Source organism: Rattus rattus, chromosome 2 (assembly GCF_011064425.1).
Source record: "Rattus rattus isolate New Zealand chromosome 2, Rrattus_CSIRO_v1, whole genome shotgun sequence".
Lineage (NCBI taxonomy): Eukaryota > Metazoa > Chordata > Mammalia > Rodentia > Muridae > Rattus > Rattus rattus.
In genome coordinates, this window is record NC_046155.1 from 59,804,937 (window position 1) to 59,821,128 (window position 16,192).

The 16,192-nt window shown below is 48.3% G+C and overlaps 1 protein-coding gene across 3 annotated transcripts in view; it reads left to right on the plus strand.

Annotated features, from left to right (window-relative positions):
- The window catches only part of Nrap (nebulin related anchoring protein), a 75,906-nt gene that overhangs the window by 21,439 nt on the left and 38,275 nt on the right, over positions 1-16,192 (plus strand). For all 3 annotated transcript variants that reach the window (XM_032892265.1, XM_032892266.1, XM_032892267.1), the window contains 7 exons: positions 5,347-5,445; positions 6,257-6,361; positions 7,347-7,454; positions 7,725-7,826; positions 10,560-10,757; positions 11,086-11,190; positions 15,046-15,144. In XM_032892265.1, the coding sequence (XP_032748156.1) occupies positions 5,347-5,445; positions 6,257-6,361; positions 7,347-7,454; positions 7,725-7,826; positions 10,560-10,757; positions 11,086-11,190; positions 15,046-15,144 (816 nt within the window). The remainder of the gene's footprint in view (positions 1-5,346; positions 5,446-6,256; positions 6,362-7,346; positions 7,455-7,724; positions 7,827-10,559; positions 10,758-11,085; positions 11,191-15,045; positions 15,145-16,192) is intronic.

The following is a 16,192-nucleotide window of genomic DNA, read 5'->3' on the forward strand; positions in this document are numbered from 1 at the left end:
GGGGTTTCCTGCTGGTAGATAGGACTTCACCGCTCTCCCTCTTTTTTGCAGAGTGGATATGTCGAGATTGATTGTGCTGGCTCTGAAACAGTGCCTAGACCACTAAGGAGCCGGTTAATGCCAGCTTATTGGGTGAACAGGGCTTTGCAAAGGTGAATGAAGCAGGTTATAAGACCCAGCAGGACAGAAGGGACCAAGCTTTGTGCTTCTCTTCCCCAAAGAGTTTTGTTAGGTTGTCTCTCTTGTATGCTTATGAGACCAAAGCAGCTTTGTTTTTGGTCCCAAATACTTCATAGGCTACTTAGTAATTAAAAGTCAAGCCGGGAGTGTGCGTGTTTACAGTCAGGCTCTTGAGACCAAGCCTAGGAATTAGCACAATAAAATGAGAGATTTCTATAGCTTTGTATTTCCATTATAACATCCTCCTCTACCACAGGTGTAAGGACTCTCCATCAAGGGCTACGCCTGCAACATTGTAGCTAGCTCAGGATTAGACCGGATTGCAATAGACACTGGGTTTACAGACAGTCTAAGCTGGCAGCACATGGGTCATGCCCAGGATGTTACTTGTTTGCTTGTGCCTGTGCAGAAGGAAAATCAAAATTGCACCATGTCAAACTACTACTGCTGTGTCTTGTGTGGCAGAAATCGGCTGGGACTGAGTCAGGACTCACCTACAAGTGCATCTTTCTTTGCTTCCTCTTCCTGTCTTGGCTCTCATATGTGTTTGAGAAAAGCATCTAATGTAGATTATTAACACCCAGGAAGTGGGAAACCCACTCCTTTTTCAGGAGAGTTTGTGGTCTTGTCATGTGGTAGCCTTAAATGTGATAAAATAGCCATGAAATTAAATAGAGCATGGGTCCTTAATTAGAGGGCATTCCTGTAGATGGGTTTTTATAAAAACTAATAGAACTAAAATGGGACTCTATCTTTAGCACAGAAGCTTTCAGAATGCAGACTGAAGCAGTGGCCAAACGTTTGTGAAATTAATCATGGAGGCTGTTAATTATGTCCTGCAGAGAAAAGTGATTGTGCTCAGTGTGACATATTTAGTGCAGAACTATCAGGAAGGAATGTGCTATTTTACAAATACGGTTTTTGTGACATTTTTATCATGCCTGGTTCTGAATCCTAATAAGACTCTATTATGAGCTGATAATTTTCCCTCTGAATTAATGCATTAGATAGTCACAGTGCTCTAATCTCATTAGCAGTTGACATTGAAATGACTTTATATCTCCAGTTTTCCCTATATACTCCGGATATACAAAGTTTTTTTTCTCTCTCCTTGAATTATTAATGAAAAAGCAGTAAAGTGATGGTCTCCAAACCCAGCAGAGCAGTCAGCTCTGTGCCTGAAGGTTTGGAGAGTCTATAAGTGCTGTTTTAAAGACAAACTTGTCTGCCATTTGTTTGCTCATGGGATAGATTTCCTGTTATGCAAGTCAGAGGGTTCTCCATGGTGAATCCTGTCCATCTGTAAGTAATTGTCCCAAGCGTGCCAGGTAAACTGACTTACAGAGCACAGCCTCAAGGGCACAGCCTGAGGACCATTCCCCAGTTGGTCTGGGATGACATTTGTAGCTTGGTAGCTGAACAGCCTCTCTTAGTTCTCTGTGCTTCCCTGTCCACATTTCAAGGTAGGGGTTATTGCAGGATGGCTGGAGGAGTAAATGGGTTAGGGCGTTGGCAACACTTGGAGCCACGGGAAGTGCACAGCAAGTGCCCTGTGTTGGTCAGAATTGCTACTACCAGATATTGAGCGGAGGGGAGATCGGGAATGAGCAAGCGGGAAGCCGGCACAGCCAAGGGGCACTCAAGTTTATTTCAGGAGTGAGCCTAGGAATGGCTTGGCACCCCGTGCATGTCAGTGACTTTTTAAAATACAGACTTACTTGCCAGCTCTTAAAATGTCAGTGGATGTGGAACAGGCACATACTGGGAGTTTGCAGTTGACAGGGCTGCTCTGTCTTGCCCAGAAGACGTCAATTGCAGCCTCTCTTCCTGTCTTCTGGCATTTGCGTTCATCCGGCTCCCTTTCCTTGCAGAGACTCCCTGAGCCTTGGAGGAGATGGTATGCCCGTCTCATTTATGGTGGGCACATACCCTCACTTAACACCTTGTGCATTCACAGCTCTCTGCACTTACTCCATCACTGGAGAGAGAAGCTCCTTTGATGACGGTAGAGAAGAGCCCTGTCTGTGGGTCTAAGCACACACATTTAGAAGTCAGCTTGATATTAAGCTGCATTCAATCCTCGCTCCCCAGGGTCTAAGATCTTAAGACCTCGTGGTGAATCTTTTGACCCTGTTTGTAGGGATGGATTCCCTCATATCTAATCATAGAGTTGCACCAAGGATAGGCCTAGCAAAAGTCAGGCATGAAGGAAGATGGCTTCGGGGATGGTCTGTCTCTCCCCGTTGAACTACTTGCTACTGATAGATTCAGTGAGAAGGGGGGGATACTCGCCTTCAATTGCGTATCCACTGGAGACCGCATGGGAACCAATTGGCAGTGCCGAGTGGTGCTTGCAGGCGACCCTGGTTAAACCAAGTGGGTCATAATATAAAGGCAAAAACCGTGGATTTCGGGAAGGGTCTGCTGAGGATGGGGAGGGAGGGGTTGGTGGGTGTGGGAGGGAGATGTGGGAGGGCATAGGGAAGAGGGGGTTTGGAACATATTATACACAGGCATGAAGTGGTCAGGTGGCCAAAATGATCCGTTAAATCTGTAAAAGGAAATGTTTAAAGTCAAATTTAGAAAGTTCTCTGCCTTGGAGCTGTGTTTTTTAGAAGTGATAAAATGCTGTGGAAAAAAAATGTCAAGACTGAGAAATTTTGCAGGGAATGGTCAAGTCAAGGCTTGCCGAAACTGGGATTTTATACCTCTGTTTTTAAACTTGTCAACCGCCTGTGTATGCATTTTCTGTATACTTGCTTTAAGACATGTATACCGGTTGAGCAACTAAACTGAGGGAAGGAACACATGCGTTGACTCAGAAAAGGCAGTGGTTTATACAGGAAGCAGTGGTTTATGCAGGAAGCAGTGGTTTATGCAGGAAGCAGTGCAGGAAGCAGTGGTTTATGCAGGAAGCAGTGGTTCATGCAGGAAGCAGTGGTTTATACAGGAAGCAGTGGTTTATACAGGAAGCAGTGGTTTATGCAGGAAGCAGTGGTTTATACAGGAAGCAATGGTTTATACAGGAAGCAGTGGTTTATGCAGGAAGCAGTGGTTTATGCAGGAAGCAGTGGTTTATACAGGAAGCAGTGGTTTATGCATGAATGTGGTTTGGTTTATACAAGAAGCAGTGGTTTATACAGGAAGCAGTGGTTTATGCAGGATGCAGTGGTTTATACAGGAAGCAGTGGTTTATGCAGGAAGCAGTGGTTTATGCAGGAAGCAGTGGTTTATGCAGGAAGCAGTGGTTTATGCAGGAAGCAGTGGTTTATACAGGAAGCAATGGTTTATACAGGAAGCAGTGGTTTATGCAGGAAGCAGTGGTTTATGCAGGAAGCAGTGGTTTATGCAGGAAGCAGTGGTTTATGCAGGAAGCAGTGGTTTATGCAGGAAGCAGTGGTTTATACAGGAAGCAGTGGTTTATACAGGAAGCAGTGGTTTATGCAGGAAGCAGTGGTGTATGCAGGAATGTGGATTCGTAGCTGGTTGGTAACATCTGGAAAGCAGAGACACTGTGTGCTGACTAACGAGGCCATGTGAGTGGCTCTAGCACAGAGAGCAGTGGGCAGTAAGACTGAAGTGACATACTCTGGCATCCTGGATGGGTTTACTGGACTTAGGGAGCCCAGGAGATGGGGAGGCATTCACTAGGAGACTGCCACTATCAGAATTGGGTCCATAGGCAGTAGAGACTCGTCTGCAATGTGGGTGGGCGGGGCTATGCCTAATTTTGCTTATTCTGCACAAGCTCCATGTCTACTGAAGGAATGAATAAGAGGATGAGGCCAGACAGGCTGAAAGGAGGAGTAGGGATGAGTTTACGTCTTGGTCTTTTCCTTGGGTTGTAGGAAAGTAAAATTGTGAAGGGGCCGTTGGCCAGCCATGACATGGTGGTCAGTCATGACATCACCACCTCACTTCCAGCTGTTCATCTTGCCGTCCTGAGTAGGATGGAGGGCTTCTTCTCGCACAGCTGAGCTCAGCTGCCTCCCACACTGGGGACTCTCAGGCCACAAACCTAGGTCTTGATGTCTTTTTTCAGGTTCCCCTCCCTTCCACTCTGAATCACGGTCAGGTGCATGTAGGGAAATATGTGGGCTGGAAGGAAGTACTTTGTGTACAAATGGCTGGTGATACTTTACTCCTTCAAAAGTGATTTGCAGTTTCAAAAATCCAGCAGCCCCAAATGTCTAGAGACAGGAAAGTTTGTAGGTTGGTTACCTTGGCGCCTCCTCTTTTAGGAAGATGCTGAAATATGTCAGTCTCTTTGGGGTCTTGGAAAGGTGGGAGAGAGGGCCAAGCAGCAGCTGGTGCACAAGTGTGCAAGCACGGGCACACAGGGCCACTGGTGCTTCTTTAAATCTCATTCAGACACATACATAAGGGCCAGGGCATCGCTCTGGGAGAGAGCTCACCCAATGGCACAAGGCCCTGGGTTTATCCCCAGCGTGCCACAAGTATGACACTGGTTGGACTTTTGTCTCTCCTTTATTCTCCATTTTCTCTTTTTCAAAATATATCACTTTTATGAAGTGTTAGACATACAGAAAAATTATATATATATATATATATATATATATATATCTTGAATCTTTGTCAAGATGCATCTCATTTTTAATTAGATATAAGTGCCTGAATGTGGGCATGTGCTCCTCAGTACCAGTATCTAGAGAGGCCAGGGGCATTGGATGCCCCCCCAGAGGCCACAGCATCAGATGCCCCCCAGAGGCTGGCAGCAAGCCTCATGATGGAATTACCGGGATGGAGGTTTTGTGTATGTTCTCCAATGCTGTTCTGGATTCCAGGCACTGTTAGCAAGGTCTCTACAGTTCCCATAGCCAACACATACTATTGCCAGTGTCGTTCCTTCTCTCTCTGTGGGTGGGGAAGGGAGGGCACTGCCGTGGTTGGCAATGTGATGACAATGTGTTTCTTGTGTCCACTGCGGAGTGAGCTGATCTCTGCTATGTGTTGCTTCTCCGTGTTACTCAACCTTCCATGGACGGACCACTCTTCAGTCTGTGGGCTTGCCATGTTGCTCAGTACCCAGTTAGGAGTTTCTCTTCTTTTTCTGACTCTCCGAGAATCACTATAGCTGAGTAAAGGATCCACACACATCCCAGAGATGACGGCAAGTGACATTTTCTGTGCCTGTTTTTTGCCCAGGTCAACTACAGGCAGAACATCGACAGACTGAAGTTCAGCTCGGTGACAAACACACCACAGATTGTTCAAGCTAAAATCAACGCCCAGCAGCTGAGCCATGTACGTAGCACATCCCTGCCTGACTGGGAATTTCACTATGGCTGTGGGGCCTCTGGACAGCCAATCCCCAAGGATTTTACTTTTACTAATGCTGGAATGAGTGGTTACAGCCAAGAAATGATGCCCTTCCTTTCAAAAATTTTATTATGGAGGATGTCAGTATACACAAAAGCAGCCCAGCCTGCCACATTTGTGTGCCCTCCGACCTCCACCTTCTCTCGTAGATTGAAGAAAATCCAAGATACTATCTCACTTCATCTGTAAATATTTTAGTATGTAAAATAAAGTAAAAAGAATGAAACATGTTTTTACAATTTTAATGTAGCACACCAAGAAATCTACCAATAATCTCCACACTTGGCAATGTCCGCAGTCCAGCGCTAGGTTTAGAGTGACAGTCCTCACAGATGGAACTGTCTTACCCATGTGTTCAGCTCTTTTGTGCACACGTGATTCAAGATGCATTTTATAACTGCACATAATCAACATTACTGCTGGTAATGCTGATTTCCGATTCCTGGAGAGTGTCTAGCCTACATATCGCAAAGCACTCAGCACCCATAGCAGCTCAAAGGTGTCTTGCAAACTCACAGACTTGAGTGTGCCCGTGAGCTGTTCCATGTTTTCATTCGACACCTACGACCTGTTAACTTAAAACTTTCCCCCAAGCTACAGGCGTTCTTGTAAAAGGCCTTTCCCAGGGACTCCCTCTCCGCAACGGGAATCAGAGGGGCATGGGAGACAGAATATCCTCCCCAAGGCTCTCCTCCTGTTGCACACAAAACTTGCAGACCTATTTCAAATCCCACAGGTGAATTACCGAGCTGACTACGAGAGAAACAAGCTGAACTACACATTGCCCCAGGACGCTCCTCAGATGCTGAAGGCGAAGGCCAACGCGGAACTGTTCAGTGAGGTAAGGGCAAGGTGGGGAGAGCTTGGCTCGAACGTGGAAAGAAATAGTCAAGCAAGCAGGGCCTACTCACCTCCCAGGGAAGAGTCTTCTAGGGCGTTCATCGCAGTGGGATTTAGAGTTTTGACACACAGTCCCTGGGCATGAATTATTCATTGCGATGTAGTTCCTGTATGGACACACGTGTAGTATGTGAACCCGCAGACTGGTCACCACCACCATCATCACCCTGGCGACTGATTGGTGACTTTTTGAGAAGAGATTTTTAAGCTTCAAGAACAATCTTGATCCAATCAACAAAGACACAAGGAGTCACAGGGTAGACTGTGACTAGGCGACTAGCCTAGGTGGGAATTATGGGACAGGAAAACAAAAAGCAGAGGCAAATTGTTTGGTGCAAGGCTGAGGATATGGTGACATAAGTACGACATGTTGTAAGGCACAGCCTGACCGTAGGGTACCTCCCAGCATTTGCTGCTGTGGGTTTTAATGTGAGACAGACCCAGATTCAGAAGTCATGCTGGATTTTGATCTGTATGACCCTAGCAAATACCTTCAGCTTGCTGAGCCTTGGCTTTCCTGAAGATTCGGAGGTAGTGTCTACAAAGCATTTAGGGAGAGATCACACACAGTGGCCGTTACAGGCAGCATCAATCCCTTGCTTCTTGGCATCACCACACCCAACTTACACTCCCAGCAGCCTGAGAGTGATAATATGTGTTTTTCAAATGGTCAGCCACAGCACATAGAGGTAATTGCCCAAAGTCACATGACCAGGCAATGAGGGTTCTTTGTCCTGTCCCTGGAGTAGCCCAGGGGATCAGTGTTAACAGTGTTACTGTTGCAGTCTTGAAAACAATAGTCAAGACTCCCCCGCCTGCCAACAATGGAAGAAACCAAGTTTGCTTTAAAGAAACATCCTCTCAACTTCCAGCAGACGGGTGGGTAGCAGCCCCTACTCGCCTGTGTTTGTGTTTGTGTTTGTCAGGTGAAGTACAAAGAAGGCTGGCAGAAGACAAAGGGGAAAGGATTTGAGATGAAGCTGGACGCCATGTCTCTGTTGGCCGCCAAAGCCTCGGGGGAGCTTGCTAGCATCGTAGGTTCTTCTCGTTAACTCAGAACTGTGGACGGCATAAGGAACCGTTCCAATGCGATGCCAGCCGCCTGCTGGAAAAATAATGACTGTTAACATTGTAAACATCACAACACTTTAATCTTCTTCTGGGTTTGAGAAAGATGGAGGGGCCACAACCCCCTTCCCCCTCACCCCTTCGCAAGAATTGTTACCTTTGTGTTTGTTACAGTCAGAATCCCTTCTATGGCAGTTTCTCTCTCGCTCACACTAGACTTTCTTCTTCCTCTCAAGATTAAATACAAAGAAGAGTATGAGAAAACAAAGGGCAGAGTCCTGGGAACCACAGACTCCAAGCTTCTGCATTCTCTGCAGGTGGCCAAGATGAGCAGCGAGGTAAATTTCCTCCCACCCAGAGCTCCTGACTGACAGTTGTGCTTAAAAGTTCCTTCTGGGCAAGTTTGCCTTTCTGCTGACTTCCACCTCAAGGCTTTTCTCTCTTGGCTTATATGAGGAACTCGTTCGCTTTCTTTATTCGGCTGAAACAGTGTTCTTTAAAAGTTTGTGAGGAATGTGGCCGATCAAGGTGCATAGGTGCTTGAGTGCATCTGTCTCTGCTGCAGATTTGGCACTCGGTTGCTGTGGTCTACAATACTGTGAGAGACTCCGGAGCTATGAGAGTGAGCAGTTCACAAGTCCCCCTTGCAGAGCCTAGCTCAAATGCGAGAGTGTCTTAGTCCATCCTTCTGCTGCTAAACCAGAATCCTAGAGATGGCACTTGAGGAAGAAAAAGCTCTGTTTTGTCATATAACTCTGGAGGCTCCAAGGTGCGAGGATGTGTGGCTGTATCTAGTGAGGCTGTCCATGTTGCATGGGATTAAAAACTAGTGTAAGAGGGAGAGGATGTATGTAAGAGAGAGCACAAGGCAGGTTTGCTTTATATTAATAACGTGTTCTCGTGATGATGAATCCAGCCCCAGGACAGGCAAGCAATGATGTGCTCATAAGGGCTCTACCCACCCAAGGCAGTTTTACTTTGTACCACCGCCACCACCACCTCCACCACCACCACCACCACCTCCACCACCTCCACTACCACCACCACCACCTCCACCACCGCCACCGCCACCGCCTCCGCCCGCCTCCGCCCCCGCCACCGCCACCGCCACCGCCACCGCCACCGCCACCGCCACCTCCACCTCCTCCTCCTCCTCCCCACCCCCAACACCGCCACCACCACCACCACCACCACCACCACCTCCACCTCCTCCTCCTCCACCACCACCACCATCACCACCACCTCCACCTCTACCTCCACCACCACCACCACCACCACCACCACCACCACCACCACCACCACCACCACCACCACCACCACTGCTACTACCACCACCACCACCACAACCACCACCGCTACCACCACCACCTACCATTGAGGAATTAAACCTTAACATAACTTTCAGTGGAGACAATCACATCTACATCATAGCAGGGAGTTGAGCTGTAAGTGTTAGGACCAATGTTGGGGTAGAAGTCTTGGCCAGCGCCCAGACAAAGCATACCAAGCCAACATGGTTCTATGTGGAGAGAGGTTTAATGAGAGAAGAGAGTAGAGGAGAGGAAAGGCACCCGGTCATGGGCATGTGGAGGGAAGCGGGGGTGTCGGGGAGAGAAGGGACAGGGAAGCGGGTAAGAGAGAAGAGAAGAGAAGAAAAAAGAGAATGAGGAGGGCCAAGCAGCCCTTTTATAGTGCCAGGCACAACTGGTTGTTGCCAGGTAGCTGTGGGGGTGGATCTTAGACAGAATACCAACATTCCCTCCTTTGGGTTTAATTAAAAAAAGAAAAATTAGAAAGGCGACAGTGGGCTTGTGGTTTTTTGTGACGATGTTCTGGGTGGTCACAGAATAATGTTCAAAACATTGGCCAGGCTGATGAAGCATCTCGGGCTCCGGCCAATGTGAATGTCGTTGACTATAAATACCTGGAATGTCTGGAGATTGACGCTTGTCACCTAGGAAAGAGCATGGTCAGTGGTCACAGAGCCACTAGGAAAGGAGAGTTCTATTGGAAGGGACACCTATGGTTTTCAGCATTCAATGCAAAGCCTACACAATGGTCACGTGAGCACTGAGTTGCTGCTCTATCCTTCCCGAGCCAAGCAATGAGGTCACGCAGCTCTGCCGAGCAGCTGAACAGATTTACCTGGCAGACCTTCACGAGACCATGGCTTGAGTGGCGTACGGGCATTGGCACTGAGCTCATGTGTTTAGACACATCATAGACGATGGCTTAGGAAAATGCATGGCCACAAAGCATAGAGAGACAGTAAGAATCGGAGTTGGGCTTTGATTTAAATGGACAACAAATTCTTATATTGAGTGTCTGTGATCCAAAGCCATATACGATAGTCAGTGAGAGGGGTAGAGTAGACTGAGAGCCTAGATCTCTCAATACCTGGCACCACGACTGTAACTAATGTCGTGACCGCCATCCCCACCACATCAGTCAGCATCGCCGATTCCATGGAAACCACCCATGATATCCATCATCCTCACCACCATCAGTCAGCTGTTTCCATGGAAACCACTCTTGACATCCATCATCCTCCCCACCATCACCATCATCCTTGGATGCCCATCATTAACGTGTGCTGTTTGCACGGGATGGCCCTTATTCTAAGCACGTTCCTGCTACTATAGTAATACCACAACAGTTTCCTTAAGGAAAATGAACCCTTAGGGAGTCGATGAAACTTTCCAGAGGCTGCCCAGCCAGCAATGTGAGTTGCACTTAAGGGACAGTGGGGATCCGCTTGTTGGAGGTTAGGCTTCTTTGACTCTCTAGCCCATACTTAGTTGCTTTGTCTCTGCAAGCCTCTGCAGAAAGCATAGGTGGCGCCCTCTCCTGCAGCAGCCATACACAGGGTGAAGTTTGGTAAGAGATGGCCTTAGATGACAACTGGGGTAGGGAACAGCACCGGTGTGACTTGGGGCCACCTTTCCAGCAGACAGTTGACCTCACCCAGAGTGCTTAAATCTTCTAGAAGCCCGAGAGCCTCCCGGCCCGGTCTCACTTAACTCCCGCAAGGACAGCCTTTAACCAACGAGCCCCGGTTTCTTGCATTCAAGGTGGAATATAAGAAAGGGTTTGAGGAGAGTAAAACCCACTTCCACCTGCCCATGGACATGGTGAACCTCAGGCATGCTAAGAAGGCCCAGGCCCTCGCCAGCGACCTCGACTACAGAAAGAAACTGCATGACTACACAGTGCTGCCTGAAGATCTGAAAACTCAGTGGGCCAAGAAAGCCCACGGGCTCCAGAGTGAGGTGAGTGAACACAGGCTGATGGGGCGGGGCTTGGGGCCAGCGTGGAAGCCAAGGTGTGCTGGAAACAAGAACTGAGGAGAAACATCTTGGAAATACCGGTCAGCAATATGAGAGACCATTTTTGGCAAGGCCAAAGTGCTCCAACACTACGGTGGAACGTGTCCATCTCCGTCTCAGGGAGCACCCGGTGGCTTGCCCTCCCGAAGGAAAAGCCGCTGAGGATAATTGGGGAGTAGCTTTCTGGGAGGACAAACTTGTATTCCCCCATGAACTTGGTTGTGTCAGCCTGTGTGTGTCAGACTAGAGCTTGGTGACATTTCTCCTGCAGCTGCAGTACAAAGCTGACCTGGCATGGATGAAGGGAGTCGGGTGGCTGACGGAGGGGAGTCTCAACCTGGAGCAGGCAAAGAAGGCTGGACAGCTCGTCAGCGAGGTAACTTGAGTGTCTGTCCCTGGGCTCCCCTGATTCTCAGCCTCTGAGTCATGGAGCTCTGGTTCCCTCCAGTGCCCTCCCCCGCCTCCCCGGCTTTATCCTTAATTCAAGTCAAAAGGCTGCCCATGTAGCCTGAACCATCCCCTGCGTGTTCTTCCTGAGTGCTAGGATTACAGGAGCGTGCCACCGAGCCCAGCTCCGAGGAGGTATTTTTAAGAAGATTATCCATCTATTTTAAGAAGTGATCTTTTTTTTTTTAAATGGTTTTAAGAGACAGGTTTCTTTGTGGAGCCTTGTCTGTCCTTGAGCTCCCTCTTTGGCCGGACTGGCCTCGATCTCAGAGATCCACCTGCCTCTGCCTCCCAAGTGCTAGGATCAAAGTCATGCACCATCACCACCTGGAAAGAAGGAGTCTTATCCAGAGAATCATTTAGTGTAGAAAGGTTGTGTAGATAGAGCAATTAAAAACAAAACCAAAACCAAAAAATAATGCTAAAGATGCTTGAAAACCTCCAATATTTTGAGCAGGACATCACAATTCACAGCATGGCATTTTGCATTAGGCACTAAATTATTGAAAACATCACCTAAAATGACCTTAAGGTTGTAGCTGCCTTCTTTATATTTGAAAAATAAAATGAATTTAAATCGGGGCCTCATCCCCAAAATATGTCATTGTGTACAAATACTTGACCCAGACCAACCGAAGGGAGAAACATCCTCTGTAATCTGAAAACCTTCCCACCCCAAGAAATCAACCTGTGACATCTTTCTTACACAAAAACCACTTGAGTCACAGTCTGGCACCTGGAGTGAATATTGCCACACTCTGGAGACTTGGGCCGGGTCACTAAATATTGTGGACCCTTTTCTCCTGGTAGAATGAGAAGGCTGAGTGAGCAGAGACACTTCCGGGGCCCATGCTCTAAACCTGTGCGTCTGTTTACGTCTTGGGGAGCTGCTTTGGCAGCGAGCGAACAGAGAGGGATTCTGGAAGGATGTCCCATGTGGAAGAGGGACTGTGTCAGGAACTTTGGGATCTTCAAGGGGATTCTTGCTTCTGGGCCAGGGAGGCTGAGTCTGCACATTGCAAAGAGACAAAAGAGACACCATTTACAGACAGATAACAATTCAGTCACTGGTGTCATTGGTGGATCACTCTGAGTGTCTTGATTCATGGTGCAGTGTATTGGTCACGGCTGTCCTATGCACAGATCCTGAGGTTATTCTGCTGTGCTCCATCTTATACATAGGAAAAGCAGACTTAAGTCATGGTTCCACCCAGGAGCAGAGCTACTCAGTGCACAGTGCTCAGTACTCAGTGCTCAGTGCTCAGTACTCAGTGCTCGGTGCTTGTACTCAGTACGTGACTCAGTGATTCCTTGGCAGTTCATATCCCCAAACATATACATTATAATCCATTCTCATTTCCTACCTTACTTACTCTCAGAAATACATATGGTTTAAAATGTGTCAGTAAGGGAAGCAGTAGAAACAGACTATCACCCCGAGACTCTTGTCACATCTGTGAGATCTACTGAGATCCAGGTAGATCTTGGATCGGTGTGCAGTTGCTAAAGGATCCAGGAAGTCGTCCTTACAGTGTCAGAGATGTGGGTGTCTACCTCACTTCCTGTGTTGACTATGGCTTTTTAAGCTCTTAGGGGGGTTTCTCTACTAGTGATTTTCAGTGTGCTAGGCTCCACATAGGAGCAGAGCTATTCAGTACTCAGTACTCAGTACTCAGTGCTCAGTGCTCAGTACTTGGCATGTGACTCAGTGACTCCTTGGCAGTACACTTTCCCAAACATATACATTATGAACTCTTTCTTAGCATTTAAGTAAGGACTCAGGATTTGAGCAGTGCCTGTGCTTTGGCGACTGGGACGTAGAAGGGTCATGTGACTTCCCTCAGTCACATGGTAAATGAGCTTAGGAACCAGGGAGGAAAGTCAGCAGTCTCTCTGGAATATTGTCTCTAGACATTTTGTTCAAGGCAAGAGGGGTTTATTTTAGCTTAGAGTTTGAGGGTCCAGTCCGCCGTGTTGGGGAAGGCATGGGGCAGATCAGGAGGCAGCTGGTCTCATAGGATCCACTCTAAAAAGAAGTAAAAAGAGACAGGCAGAGATGAATAGTTCTTTTGTCTATTTTGCCTGGATCCTTAGTCCATTGGGTGGCACCTCCACATTTGGGGCAGGTCTCCCCACTGTGGTTGAACCCATCCAGAAACATGCTCACTGACGTGCCCAGAGGCTGTGCCTCCTAGGTTGATTCTACATCCCAGCAGGTTGAAAAATCAGGATTAAGCATCTTGCCTATGTCGGGGAAGTATGCGGTTCCTTCTGAATTGGAGTCCGATGCTGGTAGTGATGTTGTCTGTGTTTTCCATTTAAAAGAAGGAAACTTGAGGTGTCCAATCTTCCCGTCATTGGCTGGCCCTCAGTGGGCATGATACTGCTTCTGCTGAGGGGAGCAGAAGAAGCTCGGTGGCACCAGCTTCTGGGCTCCCTATACTATCCATTCAGCAAGCCATCCACAGAGGCAACTTTTCCTACCCATCTTGGTAACTCCAGTGGGAAAGCTGGAGGAAGTAATATTCAAGAAAGATGAGAAGTCCCTACAGGGAGACAGAAATAGCTCACTTGAAAATTTTCCAATTAGTTAGTGTCTGAGGGGTGAGGACACAGTGAAAACAGACCTCAGAGAAGCAGAGTGACCTACGACCCCTGACCTTCCAGCTGTGGCATTGGTGCTCCTTTCCTTAGCTCCTTGGATAGCCATGGGGACCCCATGGGCAGTGGTAATAGCCCACGTGCCTGCCACATGCGCCACAACCCTGAGTCACATGTAGACGCATCCATTCCACCTCACGGCGACAAAGCTTCCTTCATTGCTGTTAGCCTTGTGCAACTGGAGGAAGAGGGTCTTGGGTCTGTTTAGTGACGTGCCCAGTCAGGGGACTGGAAAAAAGGTGGCTGAGGTGAGACTCGAAACAGTCTTGAGTCCAAGTTCCTTTCACTTCATGTCTAATGTCAGACCTCGGGCCTGTAGGGTGGGAACACCCCAGTGTGCTCATTGTAACGCAGAGTCTGCTGAGAAGCACCAAAGTTCCCATGAGGCCATCGAAACGGGCTTCTGGGAAGCAGAGGCAGAAGGAGGCTTACAGGAGTGTAGCAGACACAAGCTCCAGGCTCAGTGAGAGACCCTGCCTCACAGAACCAGGTGGAGAGTGACCAGGGAAGACACCCAAGACTGACAACCTCTGGCCTCTTTGTAAACATGGAGAGAGACAGAGAGAGAGAGAGAGAGAGAGAGAGAGAGAGAGAGACAGAGAGAGACAGAGAGAGAGACAGAGAGAGACAGAGAGAGAGAGAGAGACAGAGAGAGAGAGAGAGAGAGAGAGAGAGAGAGAGAGAGAGAGAGAGAGAGAGAGAGAGAGAGAGAGAGAGAGAGAGAGAGAGAGAGAGAGAGAGAGAGAGAGAGAGAGAGAGAGAGAGAGAGAGAGAGAGAGAGAGAGAGAGAGACAGAGAGAGAGAAAGAGACAGAGACAGACAGACAGAGAGACAGAGAGAGAGAGAGACAGAGAGAGAGACAGAGAGAGACAGAGAGACAGAGAGAGACAGAGACAGAGAGAGAGAGAGAGAGAGAGACAGAGAGAGAGAGAGAGAGACAGAGAGAGAGACAGAGAGAGACAGAGACAGAGACAGAGAGAGACAGAGAGAGAGACAGAGACACCCCTCCCACAAGGAGCCATGAAATGCACAGAAGTGTGTGTGCATGTATGCATGGTGGAAGGCATGGTGGAAGGGGGCAACTCCACCCTAACACTAAGGCGTACCTTTTCTTTGGAAACAGAAACACTACCGGCAGAAGGTTGACGAACTAAAGTTCACCAGTGTGACTGACAGCTCCCAGATGGAGCACGCCAAGAAGAGCCAGGAGCTGCAGAATGCGGTGAGTCCTGGGTTGCCCTCTGGCCAGCAGCTGCTGTGTGGTGGGCCCAGGATCCTCTGGAGACAGCAGCATGTGCTGCCCACAGGAACAGCTCAGGAGACCTCAAGGAGGCTGGGCCTGGCATGGCCCAGGCGTCCAGGAAGTCTGCAGGTCAGACACACCCTGCTCCTCCCCACTCGCCAAGGCAGACCGATCTGATTACTCCTTTGCTGTCAGTGTTTCTTAATTGCTTTTTCTTCTTTCTCCTTCTCCAAGACTATAATTCTGGATTAGCAGAGAATTATGTTGGAGGAGGATTTGCTTTTGGCCGGGGGCCGGTTGAGTTCTAATAAGGGACTCAGAACAACAAGGTGCCGTTTGTACGATGTACAGGCTGGTGCTCAACCAGAGCCCCACTAATTGCCCCAGCCTGTCCTTCCTAGTTTTGTTCCCGCAGGCCCAGCAGATGCTGCACCCCAGAACCCCACCAGTAAGCTGTCAGAGGCAGTAGAAAGCTATTGCTTGCAAACATGACTTGAGGGAGGAGAGGAAGGAAGAGAGAAAGCCAAGATCTGTTTCCGGGGATAAGAGGTCTGGTCACTGCCTACTTCCTGGTGTCAGCCATTGCCAGTGTATGGAATTGATCAAGGATGTAGTGAGAAGTGCGCTTCCTGCCCAGCCTACTTTGGCGCCCTCTGGGGGTTGGGAGACTTTTGTTGCTCAGGGGAATGTCAGTGACAATAGATTTGGCCAATTCTAGGGAGAAATATGGACACAGAAAATGGAGAGGGCAGTTGTGTTGGTCTCTGCCCCTGAAAATTTCTTTCCTGTGTTGTCTCTTTTTTTTTTTCTTCTTTTTTTCGGAGCTGGGGACCGAACCCAGGGCCTTGCGCTTCCTAGGCAAGCGCTCTACCACTGAGCTAAATCCCCAACCCCCTGTGTTGTCTCTTAATGTCTGGCCTGGTGTCACACACACACACACACACACACACACACACACACACGTGTACAAATATACATATACATGTATATAATGTATATATTGTAATATGTATATTTTATTTATTTA